Source organism: Ovis canadensis, chromosome 3 (assembly GCF_042477335.2).
Source record: "Ovis canadensis isolate MfBH-ARS-UI-01 breed Bighorn chromosome 3, ARS-UI_OviCan_v2, whole genome shotgun sequence".
NCBI classification, from domain to species: Eukaryota; Metazoa; Chordata; class Mammalia; order Artiodactyla; family Bovidae; genus Ovis; species Ovis canadensis.
Genome location: NC_091247.1, coordinates 141,015,653 through 141,041,219, shown reverse-complemented (window position 1 = coordinate 141,041,219; position 25,567 = coordinate 141,015,653). Strand labels below are relative to the sequence as shown.

The 25,567-nt window shown below is 41.5% G+C and overlaps 1 protein-coding gene across 3 annotated transcripts in view; it reads right to left on the bottom strand.

The window, feature by feature from the left end:
• Nucleotides 1-25,567, bottom strand: part of LOC138437308 (natural resistance-associated macrophage protein 2-like) — a 57,171-nt gene that overhangs the window by 30,569 nt on the left and 1,035 nt on the right. For all 3 annotated transcript variants that reach the window (XR_011446589.1, XM_070292353.1, XM_069584361.2), the window contains exons 2-4: nucleotides 24,645-24,799; nucleotides 4,215-4,286; nucleotides 1,402-1,553 (exon numbers count right to left, since the gene is read on the bottom strand). Coding sequence is in view for 2 of the 3 variants with exons in the window: in XM_070292353.1 (XP_070148454.1) it covers nucleotides 1,402-1,553; nucleotides 4,215-4,286; nucleotides 24,645-24,771 (351 nt within the window). In the remaining variant the exon portion in view is untranslated. The remainder of the gene's footprint in view (nucleotides 1-1,401; nucleotides 1,554-4,214; nucleotides 4,287-24,644; nucleotides 24,800-25,567) is intronic.

Genomic DNA, 25,567 nt, shown 5'->3' with positions numbered 1-25,567 from the left:
ACAGCAGGATCCTCTATGATCCACCTCCCAGAATTCTGGAAATAAAAGCAAAAATAAACAAATGGGATCTAATTAAAATTAAAAGCTTCTGCACAACAAAGGAAAATATAAGCACGGTGAAAAGACAGCCTTCTGAATGGGAGAAAATAATAGCAAATGAAGCAACTGACAAACAACTAATCTCAAAAATATACAAGCAACTTCTGCAGCTCAATTCCAGAAAAATAAACGACCCAATCAAAAAATGGGCCAAAGAACTAAATAGACATTTCTCCAAAGAAGACATACGGATGGCTAACAAACACATGAAAAGATGCTCAACATCACTCATTATCAGAGACATGCAAATCAAAACCACAATGAGGTACCACTTCACACCAGTCAGAATGGCTGCGATCCAAAAATCTGCAAGCAATAAATGCTGGAGAGGGTGTGGAGAAAAGGGAACCCTCCTACACTGTTGGTGGGAATGCAAACTAGTACAGCCACTATGGAGAACAGTGTGGAGATTCCTTAAAAAATTGCAAATAGAACTACCTTATGACCCAGCAATCCCACTGCTGGGCATACACACCGAGGAAACCAGAACTGAAAGAGACACATGTACCCCAATGTTCATCGCAGCACTGTTTATAATAGCCAGGACATGGAAACAACCTAGATGTCCATCAGCAGATGAATGGATAAGAAAGCTGTGGTACATATACACAATGGAGTATTACTCAGCCGTAAAAAAGAATTCATTTGAATCAGTTCTGATGAGATGGATGAAACTGGAGCCGATTATACAGAGTGAAGTAAGCCAGAAAGAAAAACACCAATACAGTATACTAACACATATATATGGAATTTAGGAAGATGGCAATGACGACCCTGTATGCAAGACAGGGAAAGAGACACAGATGTGTATAACGGACCTTTGGACTCAGAGGGAGAGGGAGAGGGTGGGATGATTTGGGAGAATGACATTCTAACATGTATACTATCATGTAAGAATTGAATCGCCAGTCTATGTCTGACGCAGGATGCAGCATGCTAGGGGCTGGTACATGGGGATGACCCAGAGAGATGTTATGGGGAGGGAGGTGGGAGGGGGGTTCATGTTTGGGAACGCATGTAAGAATTAAAGATATTAAAATTTTAAAAATAAAAACTGAAAAAAAAAAAGGGAACATGAAATTTTCCCTTTCTGGGTCAAAAAATGCTCACTAGTACAACCTGGCAATTTTTCAAGGGCCTTAGTTTCCTCAAAAGTTTCTGTTTACTCTCTACAAAAATTCAGTCTTCAGAGATTGCTTGCCAGAACTGACTCTGAGGTTGCTGATCCTGAGTTATCCAGCAGACATTGTACATAGGTTTTCCCTAGATGATAATATTTTTCTCTAAGGACCTGTCACTAACCTTCTCCTCAGGAACAGCAATCTTCTCATCAAAGTAGGTGGTAAAGGGCTCCTCTGTGTGCACCCTGAAGGACTGTGGAATTGAGGAGTTACTGCAGGCAGGTTTGATGGCACCAAGACTGACAGAGACCCCATGGTCTCCAGAAGCATTTTCTGAATTAACAGATTTGAGAAGAAATGAGTTAAAATTAACAGAATACACTGATATTAGTAATCATCATAGAAATACTGAAATTAAACCTTTTTAACACCTACATGCACAAGATCAACCTGACTCTCTATCAATTTTTGGTTCAGTTCAGTTCAATCGCTCAGTTGTGTCTGACTCTTTGCAACCCCATGAACCACAGCACACCAGGCCTCCCTGTCCATCACCAACTCCCAGAGTCCACCCAAACCCATGTCCATCATGTCGGTGATGCCATCCAACCATCTCATCCTCTGTTGTCCCCCTCTCCTCCTGCCCTCAATCTTTCCCGGCATCAGGGTCTTTTCAAATGAGTCAGCTCTCCACATCAGGTGGCCAAAGTATTGGAGATTCAGCTTCAACATCAGTCCCTCCAATGAACCCCCAGGACCGATCTCCTTTAGGATGGACTGGTTGGATCTCCTGCAGTCCAAGGGACTCTCAAGAGTCTTCTCCAACACCACAGTTCAAAATCACCAATTCTTCGGTGCTCAGCTTTCTTTATAGTCCAACTCTAACATCCATACATGACTACTGGAAAAACCATAGCCTTGACCAGATGGACCTTTGTTGGCAAAGTAATATCTCTGGTACTTTATTTTTATTTATATTTCTAATAAATTAATTTTTGAATAGGCAACACATTCACATGGCTGAAAATTTGAGAAATACAAAATTACTTATGGTGATAAAGCTCCCTCTCTACCCTCTTCCCCAGTCACTAAGCTCTACATGAGTTTTCAACACTGATCTTACAAATGGTCTCCCCCTACTTTCATGCTTCTATTGTACTGCACTGTGAAAGACACTCAGTCATGTCTGACTCTTTGCAATCCCATGGACTATACAGTCCATGGAATTTTTCAGGCCAGAATACTGGAGTAGGTAGCTGTTCCCTTCTCCAGGGGATCTTCCTAACCCAGGGATCAAAACCAGGTTTCCTGCATTACAGGCACATTCTTTACCAGATGAGCCACTGGGGAAGCCCTTCCGCTTCTACTGCCACTTGCTAATTTTTAGAATCATTTTCTTCTAAAATCACTGATGTCTAGGGCTTAATATAGAACATCCCTAGACTAGCCGCACTGATAAAGTGAAAGTGAAAGTGAAGTCACTCAGTTGTGTCCAACTCTTGGTGACCCCATGGACCTCAGGGTCCTCTGTCCATGGGATTTTCTAGGCAAGGGTACTGGAGTCAGTTGCCATTTCCTTCTCCAGGGAATCTTCCCGACCCAAGGATCAAACCCAGGTCTCCTGCATTGTAGGCAGACACTTTACCATCTGAGCCACCAGGGAAGTCAAAATTTTAACTTTTAGAAGGAAATTGTCAGGCTAATGGGCCACTCCAATCTCCATCCCCTACCCATTGTTTTAGTAGGATTTACTTATAAGATCATCCTTGGACATGATATCTCCATCAGACTGCCCCCAAAATGGGGAACTTGCAAAATCCTGCCACATTTCAAGCTAAAATCTGAAGTTTTAGGGAAACCACCAAACAGGAAACTTTTGCCACCTGACTAAGATGCTGGGCTGGAAGAAGCACAAGCTGGAATCAAGATTGCTGGGAGAAATATCAATCACCTCAGATATGCAGATGACACCACCCTTATGGCAGAAAGTGAAGAGGAACTAAAAAGCCTCTTGATGAAAGTGAAAGTGGAGAGTGAAAAAGTTGGCTTAAAGCTCAGCATTCAGAAAACTAACATCATGGCATCTGGTCCCATCACTTCATGGCAAATAGATGGGGAAACAGTGGAAACAGTGTCAGACTTTATTTTGGGGGGCTCCAAAATCATTGCAGATGGTGACTGCAGCCATGAAATTTAAAGACGCTTACTCCTTAGAAGAAAAGTTATGACCAACCTAGATAGTATATTGAAAAGCAGAGACATTACTTTGCCACCAAAGGTCTATCTAGTCAAGGCTATGGTTTTTCCAGTAGTCATGTATGGATGTGAGAGTTGGACTGAGAAGAAAGCTGAGCACTGAAGAACTGATGCTTTTGAACTGTGGTGTTGGAGAAGACTCTTGAGAGTCCCTTGGACTGCAAGGAGATCCAACCAGTCCATTCTGAAGGAGATCAGCCCTGGGATTTCTTTGGAAGGACTGATGCTAAAGCTGAAACTCCAGTACTCTGGCCACCTGATGCGAAGAGTTGACTCATTGGAAAAGACTTTGATGCTGGGCGGGATTGGGGGCAGGAGGAGAAGGGGACGACAGAGGATGAGATGGCTGGATGGCATCACTGACTCGATGGACGTGAGTCTGAGTGAACTCCCAGAGTTGGTGATGGACAGGAAGGCCTGGCGTGCTGTGATTCACAGGGTCGCAAAGAGTTGGACACGACTGAGCAACTGAACTGAACTGAACTGAAGACCTGCAGTGAAGAGCTTGGGGAAGGGGAGGTGTCAGCCTCGGGACAGGAGGGCTCATCGCCGACTAATCATCAGTGTTTCCCTTGTCTGAATGGAGCAAGTCTCCATGATAGTGATGGCTGGGGGACAGGAGATGGTGACAATTTTTGATGAAATGGAGGACAAGAAGGACAATATGGTAAGTTTCTGTTACTGGTTTAAGCCTAATTCCAAACAAAAATGAGTCAATAACACAAAGCTGTAAATTACCATCTGGCATCTTCTGTTCAGGACCCAACACCGTGGTGGATACCTGAGTGCCTGAGTTCACAGAATAGGATTCTGGAAAGGAGAGAAGAGAGGGAGAGGAATTAGCAAGAACAAATTAAAACAAGTTTCACGACCAGCATTCTGTGACTCCGTATGACTGAACCCTTACTGTGTGAAAAGAATAATCATTCTACTGAATTAGATAACCTTGGAAATAATCACAGTTTTCAGACTATGATTAAGAGATGTTTAACAGAAAAAATATAAAAGTCTTAACCATATTTTGACTAGCAAGACTTCAAAATAAAACTGAAGTAAGAGGTGTTTCAGGGAAGTGGGCAAGCGGTTTGTAATAAGCACCCACAGGAGACAGTGAGGGACAGAGACACCTGGTGGGCTGCAGTCCATGGGTCGCAAAGAGCTGGACACGGATTAGCAACTGAACAACCCAACAAAAGCCTCCACACAGTGGCTTCCAGGCAATCTCCCAGTCTCTGCCTTTGCCTCCTGATTAACCCAGATATTTAAAAGGCTGACTTCCCATCATTTTGATGGGTTTCTAAGGACAGAAATCTATAACTTTCTTTGATCTAACAACTTAAGCTCATATTTCAAGATTCTGGGCTGGGGGGAAGCAGCTCACGAGCACACTGGTAGAAGAGGGCCACTGTTTCGCAGCCTCCCCTCTCCCCAAACAGAGACTTCAGCGCTAAGGTTTCAGGTCTCATTCCCAACACTTCAATGCTGAGAGAAAGATGAATGACCAGCCCGGCCTCCCCGCCCCCCAGAGGCACCCGGAGGTCAAGGCGGAGTCCACAGGCCACCTGCGCTTCTCTCCATCAGCAATTAATAGCAGCCTGGGAAGGAGAGCGCGACGACCGCCGGGTTAAGTTTAACTGGGGTTAGAGCGGGGATATCAGTAAGTCCATTGGGCCACAGACCTATGGCATATTCTCCAGTCAACTCCACCAATAAGGCTAATTTTTTTTTAATTTTTATCTAGTGATTAAGGAATCTACTTCTCAGTTAAGTTCAAACTTCAAAGGGGAAAGGTAAATAATATTAATTGTTAACCACCTCCCCTTGAACCCCAATAGCTATCCTACTAAAAAACTGAGGAAGCCTCCCCTTCTCTATCCTTTACTAGTCTTTTCCCACTCTTGTACCATTATTGCTCCTGTGTGAACAGTGCTCTACTTTCCTTTTGAGATATTCTAGTGATATATTCTGGGGCTTCTCTGGTGGCTTAGGCGAAAAGAATCCTTTTGCCAATGCAAGAGACTTGGGTTTGAGCCCTGGTTGGGAAGATCCGCTGGAGAGGGAAATGGCAACCCACTCCAGTATTCCTGACTGGGAAATGCCATGGACAGAGGAACCTGGTGGGCTACCGTCCATGGGGTCTCAAAAGAGTCGGACATGACTTAGTGACTAAAACAATAACAAATTGACATATTCTATACCTATTTCGCAGAATTAAGACCTGAAGGGGGTGTTAGATTTCATCTATATTCTGGAGTGTAAAACATATCACCTCTTGCTAAGTTAGAAAACACAATCTTTCATCTCTATAGTCACCAATATCAAGAACTTTATAATTAATAACTTTGTTATAATGAATAATAATTATAATCCAAGTCCTTCCTATCAGAGTTTGAGCTACCAGATGGTTTCACCAGCAGACCTCAATATTGCTGACTAAGTCCCACCCCTCTCTCAGCCAGCACCTCACCTTAATGGGACCTACACATCTGGCCACTCAGCATACCAGTTGGATTCCAAGCAGAGCACAGCTCCTAGACCCCACTCAGAGCGTTTTTACTTTTATTTTACATTAATTCTAAGAAGCCAGAATAACACAAGAAACTAGAAACCGCAAATCCGATCTTGGACTATGGCTCTTACACGGAAAATCGTGGGCTATTTATATGAGATAACTTCCATATACTTCAATCACTCTGAAACATCGTTATGCAGATTATTGGGAATTCCCTGGTGGTCCAGAGGTTAGGCCTCCATGCTTTCACTGCGAAGGGTGTGAATTTGATCACTGGTCAGGCAATTAAGATCCAACAAGTCACACAGCACAGGCCCCCTCCAACCTACCTCCCGAAGAAAAATAGTATGGGAGTCACCTGGTTGCATAGTGGTTAGGATTCTAGCCTTTCACTGCTGTGGCCCAGGTTCAATCCCTGGCTGGGGAACTGAGATCTTGAAGCTACGCAGCATAGCCAAAAAATAAACCAATTAAATAAATAAAATAAAATAGAAAGAAGTGCCAAAATGTCTTGAATGATTTTTTTAAGAGTAGTATTATTAATATTATATTAGTAAGAATAACTCAACTTTCTAATTGCTGCTCTACTCATGAAGGACCAATTCAATTAGATTAGTTTTGTCTTGATGATTGATATCTGGTTTCAGAAGGCATAGAAGTATTCAGTACATTTGAAGAAGATTCCTATTCAAAACAGGCCTTTAAAGGTTATATTTAAAAAGCAAACAATTGAGACAGTAGTGTGTTTTCCCCCAAGTATCATGTGTGAAAGGGTGATAGCTAAATAATTTTAAAAAGAAATGTCTCACCAAAAAAAGAATAATTGCAATTAGTATTGTAAGTGATTATTCCCACAGTTACTTACAGAACTTCTAAACACAAGAGTCTGATCTTCTTTCCAAAATCTCTCTCCAAGAAAGAAAAAGGATTCTAGATTTCAGCTTCTTGCTTTTTTCTTTTTTTGCTGTGCTGTGCAGCTTGTAGGATCTTAGTTTCCAGACCAAGGATGGAACCTGGGCCTGGAAGCAAAAACCCCGAGTTCCAACCACTGGACCATTAGGGAATTCCCTAGATTCCAACTTTCTCATCAAAACATTGAGTCAACAACTATAATTTTCATTGCTTGCAGTGTCTAGAGAACATAACTAGGGCAATCTCCCAGTCTCTGCTTTTGCCTCCTGATTTAGAGGATAAAATAGTTATATTACATTGAGAGTCAATATGAGAGTCAATATGAATATTGAATGATAGTCAATACGCTCTGGGTGCCGCCCAGTGTTTAGGTCTCCACGAAAACCCAACACCCATAAAGAAGCAGTAAGTTAATATAAGACCACTTTGCTCTCTAGGACCATACCACCAGGTCACTTCAGTCATTAAATTATGCTAAGAAAAAGATCAAGTGGAGACACAGGCAACAAGATTCAACCCTGCAGTGCTCGGACAGTTATGATTAACAAGGTGCCTTGACATTCTAGCTCATCCCCAACCACTAAGCGTCACCTTCTCTTAGAGCCAGTAAGTCTCCTCCTATCAAACAGCCATTGACAGTAGGGGGAAAAAGGCACTCATGGGTCAATGTAATATAACTATTTTATCCCACTCCTCATCAAAAAAGTTTTAAGACTGTTTTATAAGATAAGAATGCTAATTACATTTTCTGTCTAAATGTCAAAAATCTACATAATCTTTGACCCAGCAATTCCATTTCTAAGAATGCATAATAAAGAAACTAAAGAATGCTAAAGAAACACTTGTATAGGAAGTATCAATATGCGCAAGAATATTTCCCACAGCACTGTATGTAGTGTCAAAAGACTGAAACAACCTAGGACACTCATAGAATGGAATACCATAAACAAGGCAGATCTAAACGGATTGACAGGAAACAGTCTCCAAGATACACTGTGAAGTTAAAGATACTTAGAACAGTATGCTATCATTTATGTAGCAAAAGAGAGACACAGAATATACAATACACGTACAAACAAAATCCAAAGGATATGCCAAAAACTGGTAATGCCCTCTCCAAGAGGAAGGAGTGGAGGAGCACAAACGAGGTCAGCCAAAAGGACCTCTCATGAATACACACTGTATAAGGTTTCGCAATTTAAAAAAATTTTGCCAAGTAAATGTATTGTTTATTTTTTAAAAACATAAAGAACATGCAGATTTACTCAGTTTCCCAACAAACACCTCAGGAACCTTCTGTTTCTCAATGAACACCTCAGGGATAAATCAGTTCTCTCTGATAAGCGTCTGCAGTGGATAACCAGAGATCTGAAGCTGTCGGTGGACAGGCATATGCGGCCTTAAGCTTAACTCACTTCTACTTTGACTTAGTGTGCAAATAGCCATGCTCTGAAATTGTGATTTGAAAGTTTCTCCTGAATCCAAAGAAATTTAAAAATCTTCCTCAGCAGAGTGTTTCCTCACTCCCTGCTGCTGCTGCTGCTGCTGCTGCTGCTAAGTCGCTTCAGTCATGTCCGACTCTGTTTGACCCCATAGACGGCAGCCCACCAGGCTCCCCCGCCCCTGGGATTCTCCAGGCAAGAACACTGGAGTGTGTTGCCATTTCCTTCTCCAATGCATGAAAGTGAAAAGTGAAAGTGAAGTTGCTCAGTCGTATCCAACCTAACCTGGGTTAAATGTCCCTCTTTCCTGTTCCCCCAAGGTATCTGCAGCTTACTATTATCATACCATGCTACCCTGAAAGCATTCATTCCCTGATACTACTCTTGCAACTTTTCTGCATGTTTTAAATTATATCAACATAAAAGTTATATTCCCCAACACTTATTAGCTATCATAAATTCTGAATATTTAATTGACAATACTTCCAAGTGTTTTCTTAGCATTTACAAGAACTCTGAAGAACAATTTGGATAGCCCAAACCTGGTTTAAAAATTGCCAATAAGAAAGTGTGAAATACTGAGTATTAAAATACATACAATTTCAACTTTCTCCCCATGGTTAAAAAAATTTGAATTTAAACTAATATTTATCTTATTAAACTCTCTTATAAAGAGCAAAGCCACCCAAAACCATTTCATTGATTTTAGAGCTGTATTCAATGTTGCAAAGGTCTCCCTAAAATTAATCTCAGTTTTGGAGAGGAATGTTTTTTGAACAGTCTTCTAATTCTTCTCCCCTTCTTTCACTCCTTTATATAGATAAAACTGGAGACAGCATTAAGTAGGAAAAGAAGTTTCATGGGGGCAACCAGAAAAGTGTGCATGGAAACAGCTGATTAGATAAATGTGAACAGGAATATTTAAAGCTAACTGGCAAAGCCACCTCTTCTTCCTCTTGATGTTTCCTCAGCCAGTGTTCAGTGTTCAACATGCTGGTGACAAAATGGAAACTGCTGAAACAGGCCTTAAAAGTCATACCCAAGGTGTTTATTAGAGAATAAAAAGGAGTTGTGACTTAAAAAAAAACAAAAACAAAAACACAGAATTCCATTGGTTTTGAAGAAAATGTAAAGATTTCCAGATCCTTCTAAAATTCCTTTTCCTCTAAAGGTCTACTTTAAGGCTAAAATACTTGATAATCCTACTAAACCATTGTTTTTAGTATAGCTTCTATATTGTATAAGATGCTATTCGTGAAGGTGAGCTCCTGCCCTTGTATGATTAGGAGTCAACAAACTGAAATATTCTGTTTCAAACAGAGCTAACTGCTGTCTGAACTTATGAATTTTAATAAGGAATATTACTGGCCATGTTTTAGAATGAGAAATGATAGCTTCCTCTGTTTTTCCATTCCAGGTCAATAAAGAAGCATCAGTTTCTGAGTCTTTCCATCAGGATATTTATCTAATTGATTCTGAAACTCAATCTGCTCCCACTAGGGGTGATGAGAGAGAAACCATGTGAATTTCTAAATTATAATTGAGGATGGGAAGTTCAGGATTATTTTTAAAATTTGAATACAAAATAATCCCTGCTGGGGTCCAGCCCTGGTGGATCCAGGGTGATTTGAAGGTGGGGATGGAGTCAGTGTCCTTGGAAATAACTTATTTAATTACAGATAGAGAGGGATTAGAAAATTAGCAGAGAAAAAGAGGCTGAATAACTTTATTCACATGGAATACCAATCACCACCTACGTAGGCCGCAGGCGTCTTCCCGTTCTCCCGAAGGAGAAGAGGCACTGAGGCCCTCCCAGTCCGATCTTAAAAGCCTAGGCAAAATTAATAGGCTTGGTGGGTACCCATGCACCAGATGGGAATTCAGCCAGAAAAACGGAGAGCAAGAAAGAAGCGACATGGGGGAATCAGTCTTTCCAGAAACTGATCCTATTTCTTTATTTTTGGGTTTGCTTATATACCTTTTGTTACACATAGGGATGAATACAGAGTCACGCAGGGGTCAGCAGTCCTGACCTTTATCAAAATCAGGTGCTTCACATAAATGTATAAAAAAAAGGTCTTAGGGGTTTTACATCATCTTCTGGCCATGAGACCTACTGACATTTTACGACCCTTTCTTTCTGATAACCAAAAAACTTATTTTTTCGAAGGGTGTTTTTACTTAAACCAGGCACCACCCTCCAAATAAAGTTACATTCCTATAGGGTGAGGGTGTAGTGAGTTACAGTCAATAAAGGAATTTATTTGACCCAAGGTTAACATGATTAATCTTAAAGGTTAATACTTATTTCTCCTATATGCTTAAAGGTTAATACTTATTTCTCCTATATGCTAGTTATATTCATCATAAGGGCAGGGAACATGGAGATTTAGCAGCAAACATCAGCCCAACAAATGAAAATCCTTTCACCAATGTTCCCCTTAAGATCTATTTAGTCTTAAGATAGTGATAAAGTTACATTTTTACATAGCAAGGACACAGTAATTTATAACAAAGTACAGTGATCTATTACAAAAGAGAAAATTCATTAACTCAAAAAGTCTAGTATTGCTAACCTTAAAAACTACTATATTTCCTTTTCTATATTCCAAATACATTGATTAATATATTTCCAGGTGCCTAAGGATATGGAGGCCTGGCGGCAATCATTGACTCAGCAATGAGAAAAGCCCTATGCTAATTAAGACTCTCAAAATACTCCAAAAAGTCTCTGTGCTGTTTATGGTTGAGAGGTAGTAAACAATCATGTGTGTAGTGGCAGGAGTATGGATAATCCTGTCACACAAGCTAGTTTGCCAGCAGAGAGGTTTGACCTGAGACACCCTTGTCACACCCAGGGCAGGGAATTAGCAGCAATTATTGGCACAACAAATGAAAAAACCCTTCACCAATATAATTCCTAACCAAGCCACTATACTGACAATTTCCAACTTCCCAAAGGAATTTGCCTTTAGTAAGTCTAAAACATCTCGTGCCTCTCAGGTTGGGAGGCTGTGAACAATCACATGTGGCCGGACAAACCTATACAGGCGGGCTAGATAACTTTCAGAGGAGGCTGTAAGCTGAAACACTCTTGTCATGCCCAGGAATTTTTATTGCCTTGGAGCTGCACAATTACTCCTTCTCCAAGAGAAACGGTTATGGGGGAGAGCCCCCCGTAAAGTCAGAGGTGTAGGTGAGAGCATAAAACAGACTCTGGTTTTGGGGTAGATGCTCGGGAACAGGGGTTTCCTGAGGCTTGATCACGCCTTTGCGTACGCCAAGCTTCCTTCCTCATGACATTTGCCATGGGCGGAGTTCCTCACGCTGGCCCCCGGCAAATCCCATTTTTCTCTCATGAAAATGATATTGATATAAAATGACATAATAAAAAAAAGACAGTTTGGAGACAGATTACATCTACTTCTGACAAGCTTCCCTGGTGGCTCAGATGATAAAGAATCTGTCTGCAATGCAGGAGACCTGGGTTTGATCCCTGGATCAGGAAGATCCCCTGAATAAAGGACTGTTTACCCACTCCAGTGTTCTTGCCTGGAGAATACAGGCAGAGGAGCCTGGTGGACTACAGTCCATGGGGTCTCAAAGGGTCAGAAACGACTGAGCAACTAACACTTTCACTGTCTGTCACCTGACAGAAGAACAAAGTGAGAAGCCCCTCTAGTGTTAGTTTAAGAAAAAAGCCTTGAAACTAACCCTCTCTACCCAAGTGGTTAATATTTCGGTAAGCTGAACATCACACAAGCACGCCCCGTTCATAAACAGTGCTGCTACTGTACAAATGCTTAACTTGCTTCAGAGCCTCTCTCTCTCTCTCTCTCTCTCTTCTCTCTCTATCTCTCTCTGACACAGTGGCCACTGACAGCGACCATGTCACTGACTTTTTATGTCATGGTAATAATCTCAAAATTGGAGACATCTCAATTAGTCAATCGGAGAACCATAATTTCAACTCAGCACCAAGTTTCCTGTTTCCACTTGACTTAGACTTTTGAAAATCTGTTTTAAGGTAGAAAGGAAAATCTGACATGCAGAACATCTAATGATTAAGAAAAAATAGAAAGTGAAAATTTTAGGCAGCAAGAAGAGGAGAGAAGGGTAAAGCTGAAAATAACATCAGCTGCCTTGGTGTCAAAAGCGATAACAGTGGGGAGAAATGTGGCCAAGCTGTCAAGAAGTACTGAGTTTTTAGATAAAAATAATCACTCATCAACCAGAGACTTCAGAACTAGAATGGCCCAATTAATACCCATTAAATAGGGCTCTTTACTTTCTCTGCTCAGCCCTCTGAGGCTTTGCCAGCTTCCAAACCTCCTTGCCTGCTTATATGTCAGGGCCACTAATATCTTACTTTCAGAAATTATAGCTTGGTCTTTGTTCCTCACAGCTCTCACTGTAAGCTTCTCCTGATTTCCTCCCAACCCAAAGTTCACAGCAGTGTATTTCCCTTTGACAGCCCAACCTGGCTTCCTGTCCTGACACACCTATCTCTGAACACAACTCCAAGCTCTGTAAAAATTTCAAAGACTCCTTTACCCTGAAGTAAGAAATTCTATTAAACCAGTCTGTACACATTTCTTACTTCAGAAAAAAATGTTTTGCCCTTATACTTAAGTAGCTTTTCTCTTGCAAATGTGAGGAATGATTACCATTAGGTTACATTCAACTTATTTATTCCAGTGTCAGATACTGGCTGCCCCCAATGTAGACTGACCTTAACAATTTTTAGTACATATGTTCCTCAAAGTTTCTTTGCTTAAAGCAAAGAAAAATTGTCTGTAATGGCAGACAATATATACATATATATATATATATATATAAGATTCTCTAGTGTGCGTGCAAGCATGCTAAGTCACTTCAGTCGTGTCCAACTCTTTGCCACCCCATGGACTGCAGCTTGCCAGGCTCCTCTGTCCATGGAATTCTCCAGGCAAGCATACTGGAGGGTGTTGCCATCCCCTTCTCTAGAAGACCCTCCTAACCCAGGGATCAAATCTGCATCTCCTGCATTTTGGGTGGATTCTTTACCACCTGAGCCCCCAGGGAATCAAGACTCATACATTCCTCCTTCTACCATTTGGAACCTGCTGAAATTTCAATAGTTAACTTTCAACCTCCTTTTATTACCCAGGAATTTTATAGATACTCTATTATTAGTGACAGATGAAACAAAAGAAAACTAAAATAACCCACACAAGATGACCTGCTAGCAATAAGAACAAAGACAAGACTGAGAACCCTAATTTCCCAGTGTAAGTCTTTACTGGGAACTGATCCTTATGCTAAAAAATGTAAGTTACTCTGTCCTTAAATTAAAAATGGAAGAGGAATTAGACAACAAATATATTTTTATCATTGGCCAACTCTTTTATATTCCATTCTGATGGTATTACAGTTTATAATTCATATTTATTGTTTTACTATGTCCACAATATTCCCAATGATACCTGTAGGGCTCTTCCTGTGTTTCCAGGGGCCAATAAACGTTAATTGTTCAGTACATGCTTGTTAAATTATCAAAAGACTAAATGGCATTGGATGGCTGAGACAGCAAGGGTCTAGTTCTTTTGACTCCTTATATTGTGCACATTCAAATGCACCCTAACCAGAGAGACTCCCATGATAAAGACGACAACAATAATAAGGCAAAAGGCTTCCCTTTCAGCTTTAAACACTCCACTCTTTGAAGATGTCACTCCCTGTCTTCCTTATATAAACAGGATTTATAAAGACAAGGTCCTCCACTCAAACCAAGCCCGTATCCAACTTTCAACACTATGCAAGTCCTAAACTGTCTTTGCTGCTGCTAAGTCGATTCAGTCGTGTCTGACTCTGTTTGACCCCATAGACGGCAGCCCATCAGGCTCCCCTGTCCCTGGGATTCTCCAGGCAAGAACACTGGAGCGGGTTGCCATTTCCTTCTCCAATGCATGAAAGTGAAAAGTGAAAGTGAAGTCGCTCAGTCGTGTCCAACTCTTAGCAACCCCATGGACTGCAGCCCACCAGGCTCCTCCACCCATGGGGTTTTCTAGACAAGAGTACTGGAGTGGGGTGCCATTGCCTTCTCCTAAACTGTCTTTATCCAAAGCTAAATAACTAAGCTTATATCACGTGTGTGTGTGTACTCGAAGTCACTCAGTTGTGTCTGACTCTTTGCAACCCCATGGACTATAGCCCACCAGGCTCCTCTGTTCAGGCAAGAATATTGGAGTGGGTTGCCTTTCCTCCTCCAGGGGATCTTCCAATCCAAAGATGGAACCTGAGTCTGCAGCGTCTCCTACACTGGCAGGTAGGTTCCTTATAACAAATTAGTTTTGAGAATCTCTCTGCAATGCATATGAGGTGTTTCAGAAAGGCTTGATGAAGTCCCTCCAGACCAGAACCTTTCCTTTGGGAACTTCTGCTGCAACTAGAAAATAAAATGGTTGGAGCCTCCTTTTCACATTCCAGGTCTGCTCTCAGGTGGGCAGATTCCCTGGGCTGTTATGTACTTACTTGCTGGCTACTTACTTAGTTCACAGTGTGGGGCTACCTCCTCCTTAAGCTGCTTCTTCATTGTGCAGGCTCGGTCTGACTTTTCCCAGTGCCGCTCCTGTCTCTTGCCTCTATATATGGAGACAAGTGCGCCTCCCCTTGGTTAGACAAGGCCACTTACCCTGCTCTGGGCAACACATTGTTAAAGACACCACAGGGAATTTCAAGAAGTAAACCACACCCTTCAAAACATAATCAAATTTCATATCTGACCTGTCGCGAAAAGGAAAGCATCATATATCTTTGGGCGCTTCCAAGGAGGCTCATAGTAAAGAATTTGCTGATCAATGCAGGAGACAGGAGATTTGGTTCAGTCCCTGGGTTGGGAAGATCCCCTGGAGGAGGAAATGGCAAACCACTCCAGTATTCTTGCCTGGAGAATTGCATAGACAGTGGATCCTGGTGGGCCACTGTCCATATGGTCGCAAAGAGTTAGACATGACTGAGCAACTGAGCATGCACGTGCATATTTGCCACTCCTGGATATTAGCAAACAGTTAATAACATTTAAAAACTTTTATTACAAAATTTCATCTCTGTCTCATTTTGTAGGTGCGAGAGGCCCAGAACAGCCGTAGCACCACAAGATGAAGACGATCCCTTCCTATCTCCTTACAACTGACCTATCTCTTCGTCCTTGTTCTACAGCAGACAAGTTCCCTAAGGCAGCACTGCCTTAGATTGGGTTGGGCTCAGTTTGCCCCCCTTCATGGAAAAATAAAAGAAGAAATATGAAATCACCTAAGAACTAACCTGTTGCAGGAAAACTCCCTGTTGTAGTTTAGGACTCCCAAAATAGGAATTCACTTTACAAGGAGACTCTGTCATAGTACTCCTGTGGCCTTTACTCAGGAACTGCTCCCAACATACACACTCCAATCTTGCCTGCTAGGTCCCCAATGCACTTACAGTAACATTAATGGAATTTTTATTATGTGTCAAGTACCATATTTAGGACAGTATAAACAAGAAATGCTCTTCGCAATAAATTTGTGAGGCAAGGACTATAATCTTTATTTTGCATATTAGGAACCTGAGTTTGAGGGAGGTTAAGTAATTAGTTACTTAAGGAGGATAATTAATTAAAGTTAATTAATCTAACAGCATGTTAGTGGTAGAGTCAGGCTTTGAATAAAAATTTGTTAGATCCAAAAGCCAGCACCCCAACTACCATATCACAGTGCCTCATCTTACACGCCTAAAACAGTTTCCTGCCATTCAAATCTCTAGCTCAGAAATAATTTCTCTTATAAAATCCTATTTGTGTAAGTTCACTGAACATTTCACATTATCATAATAGCCAACTGATTTCTAAATAGATGTTAATATGTATCTGTATCATGTGTGGTTTTATTTAAATAGGAGACTTTTTCTTCCATGCTCACTTCCCATCCACTCTCCCAGTGTTCTTTTTCACGCTTTTTTTCCCCCCTGAACAACTCCTTGAAATTAACTCCTCCATGCATGCCTACTCAGAACTTCAGTACTGTCTGACTCTTTGCAACCCCAAGGACTATAGCAGGCCAGACTCCTCAGTCCATGGGATTTTCCAGGCAAGAATATTGGACTGGATTGCCATTTCCTCCTGCAGAGGATCTTCAAGACCCAGGGATCAAACTCAAGATCCCAAGACCCCCAAGATCGAACAAGAACCACATCTCCTGTGTCTCCTGCATTGACAGGCAGGTTCTTTACCATTGAGCCACCCAGGAAGCCCCCTCCTAAGTCTCTCACCCCTCCCTTTCTGTTGGAGGACAGAGGGAACAAAACATACCCATGAAACTGAGATGGCATCTTGAGACAGGAAAGCAAGACAGGCAGTTCCATATAATCATGTTTCTATTTATTATATGGTAACTTACTCACAGGGTGGGATTGGGTGAACAATGATCCAGAAGACTTCAAAACTACATTCCACAACTGTCCATTGAGACAATTGTATTGTTAAACTAAGGTATGGCGGTAGGTGCTCAAAACAGGACCTGTATTCCTAAGTCAAGAATTATGAATGGGTAACTAGTCTCATGGGAATACATCAGCAAAGGTTGTCATTGAGGACCAACAGAGCATAGGGGCTACCTGATCCTAATGATTTTTAAACTACACCTATTAACTACAAAGCACTTGACCACAGAGAAGTGAGTAAGAGCACAGTACAGTCCTGGATTGGGTCAGGGTAAAGACAAGAGGAACTTGGGCGTGATGGCGTCAGTTATGCTAATACTTATACACATTTCTTACCTGGAAAAAAAACCTTATTATTATTGTTGTTTTCTTAAATTGTTATTATTATTAGTTCCACTAAAACCCCTCCTCTATTGGAGCATTTGCTGACTCCCTCCTCCAGGCAGCATCAGCCCTATATCCTGTCTGGTACACAAGCACTTCTTACTCTGCTCTAACACCAACTCATTCTGAATGCACTTATTGAAAATCAATTACCTACCAGGCAGAAGATGGGTGGAACAGACACAATACAAAGAATACAAACACAGCCCCTTAGTGGGTTAATGTTTTATGCTTTCTTCTCCCACAAAAATATGAGCTTCTCAAAAGAGGAAATTATCTTTGTACACCTGGTGTTAACAAAGTCCAGATATATAAGAGGTGTTCCATAACTATGTATAATCCCATTGTTTTAATATGTTATGGCTTATATCTGTTTATATTTATGTATCTATTTCCAAAATTGAATCTTTGTATGTTTGTTCAGTTGCTAAGTCATATCAGATTCTTTGCAACCCAATGGACTGTAGCCCACCAGACTCCTCTGTCTATGAATTTCCCAGGAAAGAATACTAGAATAGGTTGCCATTTCTTCCTCCAGGGGATCTTCCCAACCGAGGGACTGAAACTGAGTCTTGTGATATCTTTATCTATCCTTAAGTATTCCTCCTTGTGATTATGCTGGAATGTACTAGAAGTATCCCCTGTGAGAATGAAGGACTTATTACCCCTGTTTCAAGTGGGAATGCTGTTGGCCTCAGGCATGACCTCTTATGCCTCTCGTAGGCAGCCCACATCAAATAACTGATCTAGGTGGGAAGATGAAGATTCACCCCTCTTTCCCCAACCAGGGACAGCTCTTATGGTCGGCTCAACCTGTATCCTACATCACAGTTCAACTCCTGCGCAGACTGCTTCCTTCCCTTCCTTTATCTTAAGATTACCTCCAAATAACTGACTGCCTCCATCTTGAAGTTGGTTTCCCTTTTCACTACTTACTGCATCCAGAAATTAATGTATCTGAAAAAATGATCTGCACTCCTCTACATCTGCAACACTCTTTTTTCCATCCTTTTGTGACTCCCTCTCCCCCTAGAAATTACGTTCTCATTAGCTAAATGAGATCATCGCCAAGTAGAGTCAGAAAACCCACTAACTCTTCAACTCTCTCCATCTTTGGAATGTGATACCATTCCTCTCACACCGCTTTCTTTGGCTTCCATTACGCTGTGCTGTTTGAGTCATTCTGTTTGAACCGTTCTCTCTCCTACCTTCACTGGGACTTTCTTCCTCCTACTCCTCACATGTAGACATTGCTTAGGTTCACTCCTTTGTCCTCTTCTAATTTTAAACAACCTGTCTGCAGTTTCAGTGTAATAACACTGAGGACCCAATCAGCATTAGAGACATTCGTGGGGCAGTGAGAGTAAAAACGGCCTCTTAAGGGTAAAACAGACCTGGATTCCAGGTCAAGCCAACTGAGAAACTGTGGGTAAATCATCAAATCTTGTCGTTTCTTTACCTGAACTGAGTCTGACACCAGCCTCACAAGGATGCTCCCTGTATTTCCGCTCCCCCGATGCACCGCTGTTCCCTTCTCCTCCCTGTCTGTTCACATGCCGTGCCTCTGCTACAGCGTTTGGGCTCTGCCCAGCCTCCATCTAGCTAATTCCTACTTACCACCGATGTCTCACTTTGCCTTTATAAAAAATAATTGTGTTTATTTATTTTATTTTTGGCTGTGCTGGGTCTTCTTTGCTGCACAGGCTTTTCTCTAGTGGCAGAGCTCAGGGACTTCTGTCCAGTTGCAGTGAGCAGGCTTCTTATTGCGGCGGCTTCCCTTGTTGCAGAGCATGGGCTCCAGAGCACGTGGGCTCTGCAGTTGCAGCTCCCCAGATCTAGAGCACAGGCTCAACAGTTGTGGCTTATTGGCTTAGTTACTTAGTTATGGTATGTGGGATCTATCCAGATCAGGGGTCAAACCCGTGTCCCCTGCATTGGCAGGCGGATTCTTATCCCCTGTACCAGCAGGGAAGTCCCTGATGTCTCACTTCAGATGTTCCTTCCTCTAGGGGGGACATCCCCGGTGGTCCAGTGGTGAAAGTTAAGTCACCGGTGACCCTGGTAGTGAAAGTAAAGTCTAATGCTGAAAAAAAACAATACTGCATAGGAACCTGGAATGCTAGGTCCATGAATCCAGGTAAATTGGACATGATCAAGCAAGAGATGTTAAGAGGCTTCTCAGGAGGCACTAATGGTAAAAAACCTGCCAGACAATGCAGGAGACATAAGAGATGCAGGTTCGTTGCCTGGGTTGGAAAGATCCCCTAACTAGGAAATGATCACACACTTTATATCCAAGCGAGTATTCTTGATCCATTCAGTATTCTTGCATAGAAAATCCCATGGACAGAGGAGCCTGGCAGGCTACAGTCCATAGGGCCCCAAAGTGTTGGACAAGACTAACGCGACTTAGCAGGCATGCAAGCAGAAGACAACAATGAACATCAACATTTTAGGAATCAGTGAACTAAAATGGACAGGAATGGGCGAATTTAATTCAGATGGCCATTATATCTACTATTGTGGACAGAAATCCCTTAGAATAAATGGAGTAACCCTCATAGTCAACAAGAGCCTGAAATGCAGTACTTGCGTGCAATCTCAAAAACGACAGAATGCTCTCAGTTCACTTCCAAGGCAAACCATTCAATATCATAGTATAAGTCTATGCTCCAACCACTAATGCTGAAGAGGCTGAAGGTGAAAGATTCTATAAAGACCTTCTAAAACTAACACAAAAAAAGATGTCCTAACCAAGGACCCCATCCAAGCCACAGGGCCCTAGTAGTGATAGCACTGAGTGCTAACCACTGGATCATCAGGAAATTCCCTAGTTTTGCTTTTAGATTACCTGTGATAGAAACCCAATTCAGACTATGCTCAAAGGGAAGTGAATCACACATAACACAATGGTATAATGAGTTTGGACAGGGCTTCATCTGGGAACTCGGATAGTATCAACCAAGCCACTGTCCACTTATCTCTTTCTTTCTAACTCCCTCTTGCTCTGGGCTCTACTTCAGTCCCAGTGTGGTTTATCCCCAGACAGGTTCTGCCGGCATGGAGGGACGGTGGCCACCACCTGCTCTGGGCTGGTGGAATCCTCACCACTAGCAAATAGATTATCTTTTCCCTTATTGTTCCAGCAAAAATCTCAGGAGGGCTCTGTCTGACACCTGGCTTGGGTTATGAGTCAAGTCTCAAACCAAAAATAGCGGTCAAGAGTGCCTAGGACACAAGCTGACCACTGGAGTTAGAGGGTGAGTCACTCGGAGTAAAAAGAGGTTGGGAGGAGTCTTCTCAAGAGGTAGGGTCAGAGATTCAGAATGACCAAGTTTCCAAAGCTGAAGAGGTTAGTTGAGAAAGACATCTCAGTCTCTTCTATTTAATGTCACCAAACAACATTAGAATGAGGACACACAAACACATATGTTTGTTTCACTTATTTCATTCATATAATACAGTATTGAGGATCTACTCTGTGCCAGATACTATTCTCGACACTGGAAAATAGCAGTGGTTAAGACATACAGGGACTTCCTTGGCATAACAGTGGTTAAGACTTTGTCTTCCGAATGTAGGCTGTGTGGGTTCAATCCCTGGTTGAGGAGCTAAGATCCCACATGCCATATGGCCAAAAACCAAAACATAAAACAGAAGCAAAAGGAGAAAACTGAAAGCATATCAAATATCTTCTTCACCACAGTGGTATGAAACTAGATATTAATTTCAAGAAGACTGGAAAATTTACAGCTATAGAGAGCTTAAAAAAACATGCTGTTGAACAATCAAAGAGTCAGTTAAGAAATCAAAAGAGAAATTGAAAGATACCTTGAGAAAAATAAAAAAAGAAATACGAACAAAGCTAGTGGAGGTGATGAAATTCCAGTTGAGCTGTTTCAAATCCTGAAAGCTGATGCTGTGAAAGTGCTGCACTCAATATGCCAGCAAATTTGGAAAACTCAGCAGTGGCCACAGGACTGGAAAAGGTCAGTTTTCATTCCAATCCAAAAGAAAGGCAATGCCAAAGAATGCTCAAACTACCGCACAATTGCACTCATCTCACACGCTAGTAAAGTAATGCTCAAAATTCTCCAAGCCAGGCTTCAGCAGTACATGAACCGTGAACTTGCAGATTTCAAGCTGGTTTTAGAAAAGGCAGAGGAACCAGAGATCAAATTGCCAACATCTGCTAGATCGTCAAAAAAGCAAGAGAGTTCCAGAAAAACATCTATTTCTGCTTTTTTGACTATGCCAAAGCCTTTGACTGTGTGGATCACAATAAACTGTGGAAAATTCTGAAAGAGATGGGATTACCAGACCATCTGACCTGACTCTTGAGAAACCTGTATGCAGGTCAGGAAGCAACAGTTGGAACTGGACATGGGACAACAGACTGGTTCCAAATAGGAAAAGGAGTATGTCAAGGCTGTATATTGTCACCTTGCTTATTTAACTTATATGCAGAGTACATCATGAGAAATGCTGGGCTGGATGAAGCACAAGCTGGAATCAAGATTGCTGGGAGAAATATCAGTAACCTCAGATATGCAGATGACACCACTCTTATCGCAGAAAATGAAGAGGAACTAAAGAGCCTCTTGATGAAAGTGAAAGAGGAGAGTGAAAAAGCTGACTTAAAGCTCAATATTCAGAAAACTAAGATCATGGCATCCGGTCCCATCACTTCATGGCAAATAGATGGGGAAACAGTGGAAACAGTGGCTGACTTTATTTTCGGGGGCTCCAAAATAACTGCAGATGGTGACTGCAGCCATGAAATTAAAAGATGCTTACTCCTTGGAACAAAAGTTATGACCAACCTAGATAGCATATTAAAAAGCAGAGACATCACTTTGCCAACAAAGGTCCGTCTAGTCAAGGCTATGGTTTTTCCTGTGGTCATGTATGGATGTGAGAGTTGGACTATAAAGAAAGCTGAGCGCCGAAGAATTGATGCTTTTGAACTGTGGTGTTGGAGAAGACTCTTGAGAATCCCTTGGACTGCAAGGAGATCCAACCAGTCCATCCTAAAGGAAGTCAGTCCTGGGTATTCATTGGAAGGTCTGATGTTGAAGCTGAAACTTCCATACTTTGGCCACCTGATATGAAGAGCTGACTCTTTTGAAAAGACCCCGATGCTGGGAAAGATTGAGGGCGAGAAGAGAAGGGGATGACAGAGGATGTGTTTGTTGGATGGCATCATCGACTCAATGGACATGAGTTTGGGTAAACTCTGGGAGTTGGTGATGGACAGGGAGGCCTGGCGTGCTGCGGTTCATGGGGTCGCAAAGAGTTAACAACTGAGTGACTGAACTGAACTGAACATACCAAAACTTATGGGATGCAGCAAAAGCAATACTAAGAGACAAGTTCAAAACAACAGATGCCTGCCACAAGGAACAAGAAAAATTTCAAATAGCCTAATTTTATACCTCAAGAAACTAAAAAAAAGAACAAATAAAGCACAAGATTAGTAGAATGAAGGAAATAACAAAGATCAGAGTGGCAATAAATAAAACAGAGCCTAAAAAGACAGTAGAAAAGGTCAATGAAACTAAATATTGGCTTTTTAAAAAGATCTAATAGACAAATCTTTAGCTAGGCTCATCAAGAAAAAAAGAGATGACTCAAATGAATAAAATCAGAAATGTAGAGAGGAGACTTTACAGTTGATACCACAGAAATACAAAGAATCGTTAAGTGACTACTATGAGCCAACAAATTGGTTAACATAGAAGAAACGAATAAATTCCTAGAAACATACCACCTACCAAGACTGAATCATGAATAGAAAATCTGAAGAGATAGATTACTAGTAAGGAGATTAAATCAGTTAGGAACAATCTTCCAACAAACAAAAGTCTAGGACTAGAGGATTTCACTAGAGAATTCTATAAAATATATAAAGTATTAGTACCAATCATTCTCATACTCTTCCAAGGAACAGAAGAGGAAGAAACACTTTCAAATTCATTTTACAAGGACAGCATTATTCTGACACCAAAACCAGACAAAGACGCCACAAGAATTTCTGCATTTCTTAGCATACCATTAAAAAGACAAGCCATGGAGTAGGAAAACGTATTTGCAAATCATATATTTGATAATGACTTGCAAAGAATTCTCAACACTCAATAAGAAAATAACCCTATTTTTAAATGTTCAGGGAATGCTCGGATGGTCCAGTGGTTAGGGTGCCACACTTCCACTCCAGGGGGCGCAGGTTCAATCCTTGGTTGGGGAACTAAGATCCTAAGTGCCACGCAGCATAGCCAAAAACAATAATAATAATAAGTAAAATGTTCAAAAGATTTGAACAGATACTGCAAATAAGATACATAGATGGCAAATGAGCCCATTAAAAGATGCTTGATATCATTAATCACCTGAGAGATGCAGATTAAAACTACAATGAGGGACCACTAGACATTTTTTAGGATGGCTAAGATTAAAAGGATGACCACACCAACCGTAGGTGAGGATGTGGAGCAACTCAATCTCTCATACACTGCTGGTGGTACAACCACTTTGGAAAACAGTTTGGCATTTTCTTTAACAGATAAACATGTACCTACCATGTGACTTACACATTCTACTCATAGGAATTTATCCAGGAGAAAGCATATGTACATATATAAGACTTGTACACTAATGTTCACAGTAGCTTAGTTTTTTTAAAGTATATTTATCTATTTGACTGCATTGAGTCTTAATGCGGCACACAGGATCTTTGTTGTGTCATGCGGGATCTTTTGTTGCAACACAATGGATCTTTCCTTGAGGTTCACGGACTCTTTAGTTTTGACTAGTGGGTTTCAGGCTCAGTAGTTGTGGCATGGGGACTTAGTTGCTCCCCAGAAACTTAGTTGCCTGACCAAAGATCAAACCTGATTCCACTGCATTGCAAGGTGGACTCTTACCCACTGGACCACCAGGAAAGTCCCCATAGTAGCGTCATTTGCAACAGCCAAAAACTGTTAACAACCCAAATGTCCATCAACAGGTGAGTGGATAAACCAATTGTTATAGATCCATACAAAGGAATACTATTCAGCAGGAAAATCAACGGATGAATGCAACAATATGGATGACTCTCAATTATGCTAAATGAAAGAAGCCAGACCAAAAAAAGTAGATATTGTATGATTCCATTAACATTAAATTATGGGAAATGCAAACTAATCTCTAGCAACAGAAAACAGATCAGTGGTGGCCCAGGAGCACGGAGGACAGGAAAGAGGGATCACCAAGAGGCAAGAGGTATTTGGGGGAGGTGATAGGTATATTCATTACTTTGACCAAAGCAATGATTTCATGGGTGTGTACATGCATGAAAACTTAACCAAACTAGACAGCTTAAATGTGTGTAGTTTATTGTATGTCACGTCTACCTCAAGAAAGCTGTTAAGACGGAATATATAAAATATGTGTAGGGTATAACAAATAATAATGGCTTACCTGGTGGCTCGGTCTTTGAAGAATCTGCCTGCAAAGCTGGAGTCCCTGGTTCCATCCCAGGGTAAGGAAGATCCTCCAGAGAAGGAAATGGCAACCCACTGCAGCATTCTTGCTTGTTAAATCCCATAGACAGAGGAGCCTGGTGGACTATAATCCTTGGGGTCACAAGAAACAGACACAAATTAGCAACTAAACTATGGTAACAAATAATGAAACAACAGAACATTCTTTGTACCCATCACCTGGTTTAAAAAGTAAATATCATTTTTGAAAATTTCTATGTTCCCCAACCACCCTAAAACCCACGCTTTCCTATTTAAAACATATGTATGGAAACATTTTTTGATGTAAATAAGCTCAGTAATGTAGTACATGCATGTATATATGTGCTAAGCTGCTTCAATAGTGTCTTACTGTTTGTGACCCTATGGACTGTAGCCTGCCAGGCTTCTCTACCCATGTGATTCTCCAGGCAAGAATACTGGAATGGGATCTTCCTGACCCTGGGAAAGAACGCGCATCTCTTACCTCTTATTGCACTGGCAGGCAGGTTCTTTACCCCTAGCAACCTGGGAAGCCCCAGTAATGAAGTGGCTTGGCACAGTTTGAAGGTGAAATTTGCCCTTTAAAAGATGGGGGGGGGCCCAAAACAGTGACTTAAAAATACTCCCATTTTTGGATTATAATAATAATAATAATCTTGGCAGACAGCCTCTGCCGAGTATGCAAAAGGGAAAAGTCTTGCTAACTGTGACCAGACAGGCACGTGCTCTCATTTCTTTTTTAAAAAATTGAGACATAGAGGGGCAAGATGGAACGGACGTAGGAGGGGCCATGTAGTAATAACTAGGCTTTGGCATTGGCTTGCTGGTGTGGGTTTTAGCCAGGCTTCACCTACAGATCATTTCCTCAGGAGAGGTCAC